A 13,963-nucleotide genomic window follows, 5' to 3' on the forward strand; every position below is an offset into this window, starting at 1 on the left:
CATTCCATATTCTTTAATGCACCTTTCCATATCAAATCACATTTCCCCTTTGCTGGCATTTGTCCTCTATGACCACAACTGAAAGTAAAGAATGGTCACACGCATGGACTGATCACTTGGTGCACAATCTTGGTCAAAACATAAAAGCAGTAGAGCTCCACTCTTCTAAACAAAAAAGCATGGACATAGAAAATGTAGTATATTTTTAAAATGTATATAAGTTCTGTGTTAATGTATTAACCTTTGTTTAAAAAATATACTTTTTTTACTTCGAGTTTACACTGCAGGTGACACATACAAAACTCTCAATTGATTTTAAATAACATAAATTATGGTAATTAAGATTTTGGATTTTCCAGGTAGTACCTGTGAAAAGCATCAACTAAAATAACTCTATATTCTACTGTTTAACTCATCCCATTTATTGATAACTACCCACCTTCAAGTTAAAAATGTATTATTGTAAAAACTGACATCTCAAGCTTTTAGTTAACGGCAGACATATTGGGGTGTATAGCATAGAGCACAGAGCTTAAGATAGGAGGAACTGATGTTGCATGCTTAGAGATTATTAAAATCTAATGACTTAGAATATTGACCAATTGTTTGTTAACACATCAACTTCTTGTTATACTTTCAGCAAGGTAACCCAGTGAAGTGCGTGTTTTGGGACATAAAGAAGAATCGTAAGTTCTATTTTGTGATGATCTGAAAAAGCAGAATAATTCAAGAAACATGATTAAGGCAAATAAAGTCTGATAGCTTCTTTTGTTCCTGCTACCTAGCATTACATAATATCTGGTGTGATTTTAGCTGTCCATGAGTATTCAGTAGTACTGAAATGCTAAATGGACTTCTTACTGAAGAGGTTAAAGGGGTCACTTTTTCTGTGTGTTGCAGGAGGACTAGGTGGATGGAGTTCAGAAGGGTGCGTCTTTTATAACACAAGTCTTATGTACACCACCTGTCACTGTAACCACCTCACACACTTTGGTGTGCTAATGGTGAGTTGTTTCCTCTATTCTGTCTACTTGTATGGTTGTCTGTCCATCCAGTGCTAATAACGGAGAGGATGCATAAGCTTATCACATTGTCAGTTTGTAATTAACAATAAATTGTAATCTGTGCAAATATGACATTTAAATGATATCGATGTAATTATTTACTTTACTCAGCTAATGGAGCCAAAAGTTATATTTTAAAATTTAGAAGCTAATTCTTAATGTGGATTTATGTGTGTGTAGGACTTATCCAGGAGTCCAATCGATGAGCGAGATGATCGCATCCTCACCATGATCACCTATATTGGTTGTGGCCTGTCCTCCATCTTCTTGGGAGTCACGCTGGTCACATACATAGCCTTCGGGTAAGTAGACTTTAAAGTACAAATACATACATTGCTATGTGGTACAGGATGTCATTTTGTTTTATTTATTTAATTTATCAGTAACATTGAACTTTAAACCACAATATCATAGGTTGAATCCTCCCCTCTGACTCAATGTTTCATCCTGAGCAAGTTGCTTAACTCTCCTCTGTTCCAAAAGTAATACATTCACACCTACACATACTGTATATATCTATGCATATTTTTATGATATAGCCAGGGTTTCATTCCTGGCTCAAGATTAATTTCTTTTTATTCATTTATTTTATTATCCATGATGTATTCTGTTGTAATTTGTGTTTGTGATTATGTTTTTGTTTTCTTTGTATTGGTATTTTTTTCATTTTATAGTAAGTATTACCTTGTTTATGAATTATATTATGCTAAAAGTGGTGCATATCACTTAAGATACCAGAACTGTTGTGCTGCCTCTGTCTAGCCTGCATTGTACCTTATTAGTTCATGTGCCTGACTTGCTTCTACACAATTGTTTAATGGAGAGTTTAAAATTAGCACTCTAGTTGATGCATACATTATTTCTATTCTATAAATTTCTCTATTCCCATATGTATTACCATATAAGCCTTACTTATCAATATGTGCAATGACTTGTTAAATGTGCCATTTTTCTGTCATATTTTTAATCCCAGCAATAATGAAAACGTATATTTAACATTCCAGGAATAAAAAAAAAAGAAGTTACCTTAAAGTCTCTCCAGACAATCCATGCATCTGTTGTCTTTCTCCAGTTTGTATAGTGTGGCTATTAATCAATAGCTTGCTGGGAGACCTGCTAGAGTTCTGTCCATTCTGATTCCCTTTAATACCTCCCAGGGTAGTCATGTGACCAGCAACAGTTCACTTTCCTGCCTCCTAACCTTCTTCAGATGACATGATTCCCAGGAAATTCTGGAGGACCTTCGGGAATAAACTTGGAGGCATCTGGAGTTCTCAACCCCATTTCAGGGGTTTCTCCCAACACATTTTGTACAGCAAGTCAGAACACACTGTAATGATAAACTATGTGTAGCAGAGGATCACTACACAACAAATGACAGAGAGAGGCGGGCACGAATAATTTAATTTAAGTCTTCCATAATGTTGTAAAGTGGCAAATAGGTCCTTTACAATATATATGAACCCCTTTTACATATTGGTGAGCACAGGTGTTTTGGGGTTGGCTGCCACTTTAAATGAAAGCTGGGTCTGAGCATTGCAGGAAGGTCTGAGGCTAGTAGGAAAGTTCTAGAAAGATGGCTTAAGAAGTCCCACAGAACATTTCTGACCCTGGGTGTGATTTACCCTGGAAATATCACAGGCTGGGTCTTAAGAGTTTCAGAAACGGAGGTGAATTGGGGCAAGTGATGTGGTGTAATTTACTTTGATATTTATTTTTGAGGTGGGTTTCCTGAAGCTTTAAAATTGTAGTATGCATCTTTTATGGTGTTTTCAACCCAGATAATCAGTTTCTGACATCCGTTTTTTTCATTTGGAAATGTTATTTAAAAGTTTATAATTGTTTAACATTATTTTCAATGCCATTTTGTTTTTCCAATGAGTGCTGCCATTTTGAGAATTTTGCAACACTCAGTACCTTAGTAACACATTCCCCAGTGCTTTGGGACAGTGTGATGTTATGATTTATGCCACTAAATAAAGATCATTACCTGCTGCTCTAGTTCATCCAAGATTTAATTTATTTTTAACTACATACTTTTCTTATAATATTTTGGGGTAAGACTTTTGCTTTGTGCTTTGACTATGGTTAGCATGTTAAGTTTCTTTGTTTCTCTCTTTGATCTTTGGTTTTGTCCTATGCTAAGTTTACTTTTATACCTTGTCTTTTCTTCTGGTTTTTCCTCACAAAATATTATTGTCTTTCTTGGGATATTTTGGGATGTGAAAGAATTACAGAGAGAGGTGAAAAAAATGCAAGGAACAATTTATAGATATTGCCTCAGATCTTTACAATGGCATGTTTGATACAGTAGGGTCTCTAGCTAAAGAAAAAAGGGATACAGAAAGGGGCATTACGAAAAAGAAAAAAAATTGTCATTGTGGGAAAAGTAATCTATTTACAGTGCCTATGATTTAAACAGCTGTGAGGTTTCTGTATTAATTGGTTGTGGAGCAGCTGACAATTTTATTATTGAGCTCTTGTTAAGGGAACTTACAATCCATCCATTTACTTTAAAGTTCAAACCATGGGTATTACTGATTGAAAGTAAACCCACTGAAGATGGGTAGTTAGAATTTATATCTCCTCCATTACACCTGTAAGTGGGTCTATTCCATAAAGAAATTATAAACTTTTTTTGTTATTCAATTATCCATTTCTTATTTTGAGAATTCTTTGGTTATAAAAAAACACTATATGTATACAAACTGAAAACCAGGGGTATACAAAAACGGAGCTCCTGACATTAAGAAAATTATTTGAATATTAATTTATTAATGTCTATCCTTTTCTTTAATGTCACCATCCTTTCACCTGAATATAGTGAATTTCAAGACATATTTAGCAAAAGTTTAACTCAAAAGCCCCTCCTTTAACCGCCACCTTATCGTGGTGGAGGGGTTTGCGTGTCCCAATGATCCTAGGAGCTCTGTTGTCCGGGGCTTTATGCCCCTGGTAGGGCCACCCAAGGCAAACTGGTCCTAGGTGAGGGATGAGACAAAGAGCGGTTAAACAAAACCTCCTATGATGAAAAACAATATTGGACGGCGTTTTCCCTTGCCTGGACGCGGGTCACCGGGGCCCCACTCTGGAGCCAGGCCTGGAGGTGGGGCTCGATGGCGAGCGCCTGGTGGCCGGGCCTGCACCCATGGGGCTCGGCCGGGCACAGCCCGAAGAGGCAACGTGGGTCCCCCCTTCCCATGGGCTCACCACCTATGGGAGGGGCCAAGGAGGTCGGGTGCAGTGTGAGTTGGGTGGTGGCTGAAGGCAGGGACCTTGGCGGTCCGATCCTCGGCTACAGAAGCTGGCTCTTGGGACGTGGAATGTCACCTCTCTGAAGGGGAAGGAGCCTGAGCTAGTGCGCGAAGTTGAGAGGTTCTGGCTAGATATAGTCGGACTCACCTCGACGCACAGCTTGGACTCTGGAACCAATCTCCTTGAGAGGGTCTGGACTCTCTACCACTCTGGAGTTGCCCCCGGTGAGAGGCGCCGAGCGGGTGTGGGTATACTTATTGCCCCCCGACTTGGAGCCTGTACATTGGGGTTTACCCCGGTGGACGAGAGGGTAGCCTCCCTTCGCCTTCGGGTGGGGGGACGGGTCCTAACTGTTGTTTGTGTGTATGCACCGAACAGCAGTTCAGAGTACCCACCCTTTTTGGAGTTCCTGGAGGGGGTGCTAGAGGGCATACCTTCTGGGGACTCCCTCGTTCTGCTGGGAGACTTCAATGCTCACGTGGGCAATGACAGTGAGACCTGGAAGGGCGTGATTGGGAGGAATGGCCCCCCTGATCTGAACCTGAGCGGTGTTTTGTTATTGGACTTCTGTGCTCGTCACGGATTGTCCATAACGAACACCATGTTCAAGCATAGGGGTGTTCATATGTGCACTTGGCACCAGGACACCCTAGGCCTCAGTTCGATGATCGACTTTGTGGTCGTGTCGTCGGACTTGCGGCCACATGTCTTGGACACTCGGGTGAAGAGAGGGGCGGAGCTGTCAACTGATCACCACTTGGTGGTGAGTTGGCTTCGATGGTGGGGGGAGGATGCCGGTCAGGCGTGGTAGGCCCAAATGTGTTGTGAGGGTCTGCTGGGAACGTCTGGCAGAGCCCCCTGTCAGAAGTAGCTTCAACTCCCACCTCCGGCAGAACTTCGACCACATCCCGAGGGAGGTGGGGGACATTGAGTCCGAATGGGCCATGTTCCGTGCCTCTATTGTTGAGGCAGCTGACCGGAGCTGTGGCCGTAAGGTGGTTGGTACCTGTCGTGGCGGCAATCCCCGAACCCATTGGTAGACACTGGCGGTGAAGGATGCCGTCAAGCTGAAGAAGGAGTCCTACAGGACCCTTTTGTCCTGTGGGACTCTGGAGGCAGCTGATAGGTACCGGCAGGCCAAGCGGAATGCGGCTTTGGTGGTTGCTGAGGCAAAAACTCGGGCATGGGAGGAGTTTGGGGAGGCCATGGAGAACGACTTTCGGATGGCTTCGAGGAGATTCTGGTCCACCATCCGGCGTCTCAGGAAGGGGAAGCAGTGCAGTGTCAACACTGTGTATGGTGGGGATGGTGCGCTGCTGACCTCGACTCGGGACGTTGTGGGTCGGTGGGGGGAGTACTTCGAAGACCTCCTCAATCCCATTAACATGCCTTCCAATGAGGAAGCAGAGCTTGGGGATTCAGAGGTGGGCTTCCCCATCTCTGGGACTGAGGTCACCGAGGTGGTCAAAAAACTCCTTGGTGATAGGGCCCCGGGGGTGGATGAGATACGCCCGGAGTTCCTCAAGGCTCTGGATGTTGTAGGACTGTCTTGGTTGACACGCCTCAGCAACATCGCATGGACATCAGGGACAGTGCCTCTGGATTGGCAGACTGGGGTGGTAGTCCCCCTCTTTAAGAAGGGGGATCAGAGGGTGTGTTCCAACTACAGAGGGATCACACTCCTCAGCCTCCCTGGAAAAGTCTATTCAGGGGTCCTGGAGAGGAGGGTCCGTCGGATAGTCGAGCCTCGGATTCAGGAGGAACAGTGTGGTTTCCGTCCTGGTCGCGGAACAGTGGACCAGCTCTATACCCTTAGCAGGGTCCTGGAGGGTGCATGGGAGTTTGCCCAACCAGTCTACATGTGTTTTGTGGACTTGGAAAAGGCATTCGACTGTCGGGGAATCCTGTGGGGGGTACTCCGAGAGTATGGGGTACCGGCCCCCCTGATAAGGGCTGTTCGGTCCCTGTACGATTGGTGCCAGAGCTTGGTCCGCATTGCTGGCAGTAAGTCGAACCCGTTTCCAGTGAGAGTTGGACTCCGCCACGGCTGCCCTTTGTCACCGATTCTGTTCATAACTTTTATGGACAGAATTTCTAGGCGCAGCCAGGGCGTTGAGGTGGTCCGGTTTGGTGGGCTCAGGATTGGGTCACTGCTTTTTGCAGATGATGTTGTCCTGTTTGCTTCATCAGGCCGTGATCTTCAGCTCTCTCTGGATAGGTTCGCAGCCGAGTGTGAAGCGGCTGGGATGAGAATCAGCACCTCCAAATCCGAGACCATGGTCCTCAACCGGAAAAGGGTGGAGTGCCCTCTCAGGGTTGGGAGCGAGATCCTGCCCCAAGTGGAGGAGTTCAAGTATCTCAGGGTCTTGTTCACGAGTGAGGGAAGAATGGAGCATGAGATCGACAGGCGGATCAGTGCGGCATCCGCAGTAATGCGGGCGCTGCATCGGTCTGTCGTGGTGAAAAAGGAGCTGAGCCGCAAGGCAAAGCTCTCAATTTACCAGTCGATCTATGTTCCTACCCTCACCTATGGTCATGAGCTATGGGTAGTGACCGAAAGAACGAGATCGTGAATACAAGCGGCTGAAATGAGTTTCCTCCGCAGGGTGTCTGGGCTTTCCCTTAAAGATAGGGTGAGAATCTCAGTCATCCGGGAGGGGCTCAGAGTAGAGCCGCTGCTCCTCCGCATCGAGAGGAGTCAGATGAGGTGGCTCGGGCATCTGATCAGGATGCCTTATGGACGCCTCCCTGGTGAGGTGTTCCGGGCACGTCTAACCGGGAGGAGGCCCCGGGGAAGACCCAGGACACGTTGGAGGGACTATGTCTCTCGACTGGCCTGGGAATGCCTTGGGATTCTCCCGGAAGAGCTAGAAGAAGTGGCCGGGGAGAGGGAAGTCTGGGCATCTCTGCTCAAGCTGCTGCCCCCGCGACCCGACCTCGGATAAGCGGGAGACAATGGATGGATGGATGGATTAACTCAAAAGTTACCCCCTTGTAGAGAACATGACTGTCCAATAGACTTATTACCCAAAGCAGCACTCCCAAAGGGAAACATTTATGCTTTCAATTGAACAGAATCTTTAGCTATGGAATCCTTTTGCTCAGATAAACCAGCTATCTAAATCAATACAGCATTACACCTTTTCTCATTGGCATATCATTTTGAAGTTTTAATGGTTAATAATGAAAGGTAACATTTGTATGGAAAGCTAAGTTTGGGTGATATGGTTTTGGGATGAGTACACAATAAAACCAAATGTTTTTGATTATAAACAATAAGACCACATTTGTCTCATTATACAGTATCTGCAAATACCACAAAGCCAAGATTTTCATGAAAATATGCAGTGTATTACAAGAATGTTTTTAGGTTCTTGTAGTAATCTTGTGCAAACTAGTAGAACATGAGAAGTGAGCAAAAGCAGCCTTGGAGGTTCACAATTGTAGCGGAGATCATAATGTTTTGATCTTTGCACGTTTTGTGGCACGCGGCTGGGGGTGGCGCCCAGGAAGACCGGAGGAGGGCTCACACCTGCTCCAGACCACGAGGGGGTGACCACCCTGGTTCTTTTGGGGGCCACGGGTACAGAGCTGGGAAGCTCAACCCTGTAGGGTTCCATGGTCACCGCAAGGGGGCGCCCCCATGCCTGGAGTACCCTGGACCCCAGCACTTCCGCCACACCAGGAAGTGCTGGAGGGATGACAAGTGGGGACACCCAGAGTGCTTCCGGGTACGCAGCTGGCACTTCTGCCACACTGAGGTGTCGGTGGGAGATTGCCAGAACACACCTGGAGCACATAAAAGGGGCTGCCTCCCTTCACAGGGAGGCTGGAGTCGGGAGAGAAGCAGGACAAGGTCTCTGGAGGAGACAAGGAGGCGGCCTAAAGAGTGAAAAGGCAGTGTGGTTTGGCCTAGACTTTGGGGGACTTTGTGGTTGTGGTGCACTTAACTTTGCAAATATTAGTGTAAATAAACGTGTGGTGGTGTTTAATAATATGTCTGCCTGTTTGTGTTCGGGGCTAGTTCCACAGTTTATATATTTATGATGACATTAGTACACTGCGACATTTCATTTCTGTTGTCTGTGATGCCTCCAATCATTAGGGTTTATCTAAGGTTGCCAACTGTTTCTTGTTTAACAGAATCATTCCGTCTCTGAAACAGATAAGTTGTGCTCTGTAACTGAACACTATTTGTTTCACCCACCCTGGTTGTTGCCTTATTTTTGTTCATGAATGTTAGCAACTCTAGTTTTATCCTATATGTGTGCATGTGACATCACATGTAAAATAAAAAAGTGGCCATCAGATGCTCAATAATTCCCTGCATTTTGTTTAGATAAAGAAAACACCTCTTTTGTTACATAAGAAAGATTTTCTCTCTGACAATTGCTTTTCTTTTTTTGAGAAATGTTTGTCCAAATTTTAAGTTTGTTTATTCCTTTTGGTTTAACAATATGCAGATTATGAAAGGAGAAATTAATTATTTCAAAGCTAAAAAGAAACCAGAAGATCAGTCTTGAATAATGAAAGATATGGAGTGGCAGTTTAAATATCATCTCATCAAGATAAAAATAAAATAACAAGTCCCAAATTAAAACATAAGTACAAAAACAAAAAATAAAATGAAGTGAATTGTTCATAATGTAAAACCATAAAACTTCAAAGAAATATACAGAATATTGAAAGATAGAAAATCTATTAATGCAAGCTAAAATAACAATTATGTGAACTTTTGTTGACATAAGCCAACAGAATAATGGGCTGCAATGGCTACTATGAGAGAATTAATGCTGGAATCATTATGACCAGGAGATGGAATAGTTCAAAGAGACAGGTGGTGTCTTAGTCAAGAAACACACATGACCATCAATGCCAGAAACACTAAACACAGAAATCAGTCAAAAACATATTAATAGCAATGTCCCTTAAACTGTTGAGTTTTAAATTACCCCAAGTTATCACTAAAGTTGTCATTTTTAACTTGGACACAAGGCCATCTGTGAATTTCCCCTTGGGATTAATAAAGTATCTATCTATCTATCTATCTATCTATCTATCTATCTATCTATCTATCTATCTATCTATCTATCTATCTATCTATCTATCTATCTATCTATCTATCTATCTATCTATCTATCTATCTATCTATCTATCTATCTATCTATCATCTTTTATAGGCAAAATGAGATAATGTCACAAGTCACTGCCATAAACAACATGGCAGTGCCCACAAAATCAATACGCATAATGGTGGTGAATGCAAAGGGAATGCTCAAAATGGGGATAATGGTAGAAAACAGTCAGTCAGTCATTATCCAACCCGCTATATCCTAACACAGAGTCACGAGGGTCTGCAGAAGCCAATCCCAGCCAGCACAGGGCGCAAGGCAGGAACAAACCTCGGGCAGGGAGCCAGCCCACCGCAAGGCACACACACCCACACACCAAGCACACACTAGGTACAATTTAGGATCGCCAATGCACCTAACCTGCATGTCTTTGGAATGTGGGTGGAAACCCACGCAGACTTGGGGAGAACATGCAAATTCCATGCAGCAAACCCAGGTCTCCTTACTGCGAGGCAGCAGTGCTACCACTACACCACTGTGCCACCCATGGTAGAAAGCATTAATTCAAAATTGCAACAAAATTACTTCACAGTCATAGCATAAAAAATAAATGATGTAAGTGCCAAAAACTGAAGAACATAGAATCTTAAGTGCTAGACATACCTGGCTGCAAAGACTGGTTGCCAGTTGGATATCTTTATTGATCTTTTTATGTTTCTTTCTGGAGGACAACAGACATCCAACTGTTATGTTCATTTTTTTCTTTCTCTTCCAGAAAACTTAGGCGGGATTATCCTTCTAAGATTCTCATGAATCTTTCCACTGCACTCCTCTTGCTCAATCTTGTCTTTCTGGTGAATTCTTGGTTTTCATCTTTTGGAAGCTATGGCCTGTGTATCACCATAGCAGTTTTCATGCACTACTTCTTGCTAGCATCCTTTACCTGGATGGGTTTAGAGGCTGTGCACATGTACTTTGCACTTGTCAAGGTCTTCAATGTCTACATTCCCTCATATATCCTGAAGTTCTGCATATTTGGCTGGGGTAAGGGCTCACCTTTTCAACTTACTGGTGTTAGTGTGGCTTATAAACTAGCAGCAAATTACTGATCTTATGTGTTCATTTATGTCATTGAAATAAAATGATTTTAAAATGTATAAAGAGACTTGGTCTTTTGACCTTAAGTCATTGTTTATAAAATGCATTTAATAATTATAATTGTAACACACATGAAAAATAAACAAAAGTGATGGGCAAAAATGTATTTGTTAAACTTTAAAATGCATCCCCACCCACACATCATACATCTCTGCAATTATATTGGAACATTTCACTAGGAGTGCATCAGTTTCAAAATAACATGCCAGTGCCCTCTTTCCTTCCTTGTATTAGGCCTTTCCAGGCCCTGCCACCCTATTTTCAACGGCAGCCATTTTTCAGATGGGCAGACTACCACAACTTCATCATTATTTCTTTGTATTTTCTTTGGCACGTTGAACATGGTTACTGATCACAGACTGCTTGTATTCACTCTGTGCAATTGTGACCCACATTTTTTGTACATTAGTGTGGGTAACTAAACAAAAGAAAACCAATCCAATTAACTGAATCAGGTTTTTTTTTTAATTTGCACAGTTTAGCAATGCTCAAATACTGCAGTTGTCATTTAAATGACAAGGCTAAGATTATTCGTGACTGAGAAATTGCCACAACGTTCAACACAACATTCACATTGGTGCAAATTCTATGTACGCAGTAAAAATTAAGCAAGCTGGGGGATTACAAAAAGCTTCAGTAAAAATGCAGTGCTTCTAAGCTGTAGAAGAAAAACATAACAATTTTCCTAGAACCAGTTTACTAATGCAGATGCTGTTTAATGATCTCTGTTTAATGTTTAATGATTTCTATTCCCAGGTGCTCCACTGGCTGTTGTTAGCATTGTTTTAGCAATTGACAAAGATGCATACGGCAAAATTATATATGCCAATTCAGTCAAGAGTTCAAATGATCATTTGTAAGTATAACTAGTTCACTATTCTCCAATATTGCAAATTATGTTGGCAGCCATAAATGAATTTTCAAAATAGAGCAGATAAAAGTCATAGCTGTATGTATGGCTAACACATGAAGGGCAAAGTACAAGAGGGGTAGCATTAAGCTTAACAGTTGCTTGCCTCACCTACTTTGAAAACGTCTTTCTTAATTTCTAATTACATGCCCCTGCTTGGTCAGGTCTGTCTATCTTTAGTGCAGCTTGCAGATAGTGTTTGTCAATTTGCAAATTTTTGCTTACAAACCCCACCAGGGGAGTAAGCTCACATACTATAAAGATTTCTGATGGTATTACCTCATATTGACAGAAGAACACTTGATAGTACAGTGAGGAAACCCAATCTAAAACAGACTCAAAACCATGGGGAAAGGGTGGGAGGCCTCCAATATTAACCACAAAAGCAGACAAGGACCTTCACTGGCAAGCCCAGAATAGGCTCACTCAAGCCAATAGAAAAAGCAAAAAGCCAGTTCTCCAAGTACTACCTGTAGGCGTCAGCACAGACAGGCTTCTACTGTAAATGTGACGATGGCTTTAAAACTTTAAAAGAAAAACCTGGCTTATAACCAAAAGGGCAACAAGGAATAATAAAAGAATTTTATTACCAAAAAAAAGAAAAATATAACAAAATGCTCTTTAGAACAAAAAAAATGATTTGCCTGAAAATGCAATCCACAACAACCAAGTCCAAATACACAATCCAAAAATTGTAAATTAGAGTAAAAAATCTAAGAACAGAAATAAATCAAGAAACAAGAATACTGTTTGTAAATTCCACTATAAACTTATTGAACAACTGATGAATCCTTTTCTCTAGCCTACTTATAAAGCCAGAGTGAGTACTCAGCAGCAGTCATGTCGGATAATAATAATTTAATGTTAACAAACATAACAATATTCCTTGAGGGATTTTGTGGAGGATGCTGGGAGAGCAGGGAGTTCGGTTGCCTAATAAGACTATTCAGTCTTTGTATAATCACAGTGAAAGCTGTGTCCACATACTTGGAAAAACATCAGTGCCAGCTGAAAGGTGTAAAGGTGTCCATTTTGGTGGCCTTAGAATTGCATCTCTGCTTTTTGCAGATGACATACTCCTGTTTATCTTCATCAGGCTGTAAACTTCAGCATGAATTGGGATGGTTTGCGCCCAAGTGTGCTATAGCAGGGGTGAGGATCAGCAACTCCAAATCTGAGGTCATGGTCCTCGGTGGGGAAAAGCTGTACTGTCTAATTCAAGTGAGAGGCGAGTTACTGCCTCAAGTGCAGGAATTTCAAGTACCTCAGAGTCTTGTTCACGAGTGAGGGGACAAAGGGTGGTGTGATCGATAGATAGATTGGGTAATGACCAAAAGAATGAAATTGCAGGTACAAGCAGCTGAAATTAGCTTTTATCCACAGGTGATTGGACTCTCCTTTAGAGAGAAAATAAGAGACCCGAAATGTGCATACATAACTTTCCACACAAAAGCCAGGATTTATAGAAGAAAACTTGATGTGAGATTTTGCATATATTTACAGTAACTCCGACCCATGCATATGTAACATTTAGGAGAAAGTGGGAAATGACGACACCCTTCATCAAATAGGGAAATGCCACCAATCCAGCTAAATGATGACTGGTGCATATAATTAATCATATCACAGAGCCATTATTATAATGTGCATTGAAGTATCAAATATATCAAATCTCAAAAGTGATGAATATGGCGTATAGGCTTGATTTTAGTTCCCTTTTTAGAGGGTCAATACTGCATATTTGCACTGAAGAACTTTTTAATTTTTTTTTCAGTTTAGGCAACCTGATTTGTGATTTGTAAGATACCAGCAAGAGTGAAAGGGAAGGTCTACAAGATGGTAGATGAGACCAGCTACGTTATATGGGTTGAAGAAGATGGCACTAATTAAAAGACAGGAGACAGAGCTGGAGGTGGCAGAGTTAAAGATGTTAAGATTTGCATTGGGTGTGACGAAGATGGACAGGATTAGAAATCTGTACATTAGAGGGTCAGCTCAGGATGGACGGTTTGGAGACAAAGTCAGAGAGGTGAGATTTGCGTTGGTTTGGACATTTGCAGAAGACAGATGCTGGGTATATTGGGAGAAGGATGTTAAAGATGGAGCTGCCGGGCAAGAGAAAAAGAGGAAGGCCTAAGAGGAGGTTCATGGACATGCAGGTGGTGGGTGTGACAGAGCAAGATGCAGAGGACAGGAAGATATCGAAACAGATGATCCGCTGTGGTGACCCCAAACAGGAACAGCCCAAAAGAAGAAGAAGACATTTAGGCTACCTGTTGTCACTTCCCAGGATTGGAAACCAATGCAATCACTTATTGCCACTAATTGCATTAAGTAAATAGTACTTATAAATACAGTATGAGCTACATATAAATATGATTCCCTATAGCCTATTCATACCTTAATGGATTGATACATGGCTTTTTTGCCGTTCCTTCAAGGATATACTAATGGTTACATCTGAAGAGAATATGCTTTTAGAGATCAGCAGGATTTTTTTGCCC

General features: G+C 42.2%; 1 protein-coding gene across 1 annotated transcript in view; it reads left to right on the forward strand.

The window, feature by feature from the left end:
• Positions 1 to 13,963, forward strand: part of LOC127529914 (adhesion G-protein coupled receptor G2-like) — a 65,500-nt gene that overhangs the window by 31,340 nt on the left and 20,197 nt on the right. Inside the window, exons 7-11 of the mRNA XM_051935179.1 lie at positions 641 to 686; positions 901 to 1,004; positions 1,245 to 1,366; positions 10,167 to 10,435; positions 11,306 to 11,405. Coding sequence (XP_051791139.1) covers positions 641 to 686; positions 901 to 1,004; positions 1,245 to 1,366; positions 10,167 to 10,435; positions 11,306 to 11,405 — 641 coding nt within the window. The remainder of the gene's footprint in view (positions 1 to 640; positions 687 to 900; positions 1,005 to 1,244; positions 1,367 to 10,166; positions 10,436 to 11,305; positions 11,406 to 13,963) is intronic.

This window comes from Erpetoichthys calabaricus, chromosome 12 (assembly GCF_900747795.2).
Source record: "Erpetoichthys calabaricus chromosome 12, fErpCal1.3, whole genome shotgun sequence".
Lineage (NCBI taxonomy): Eukaryota > Metazoa > Chordata > Cladistia > Polypteriformes > Polypteridae > Erpetoichthys > Erpetoichthys calabaricus.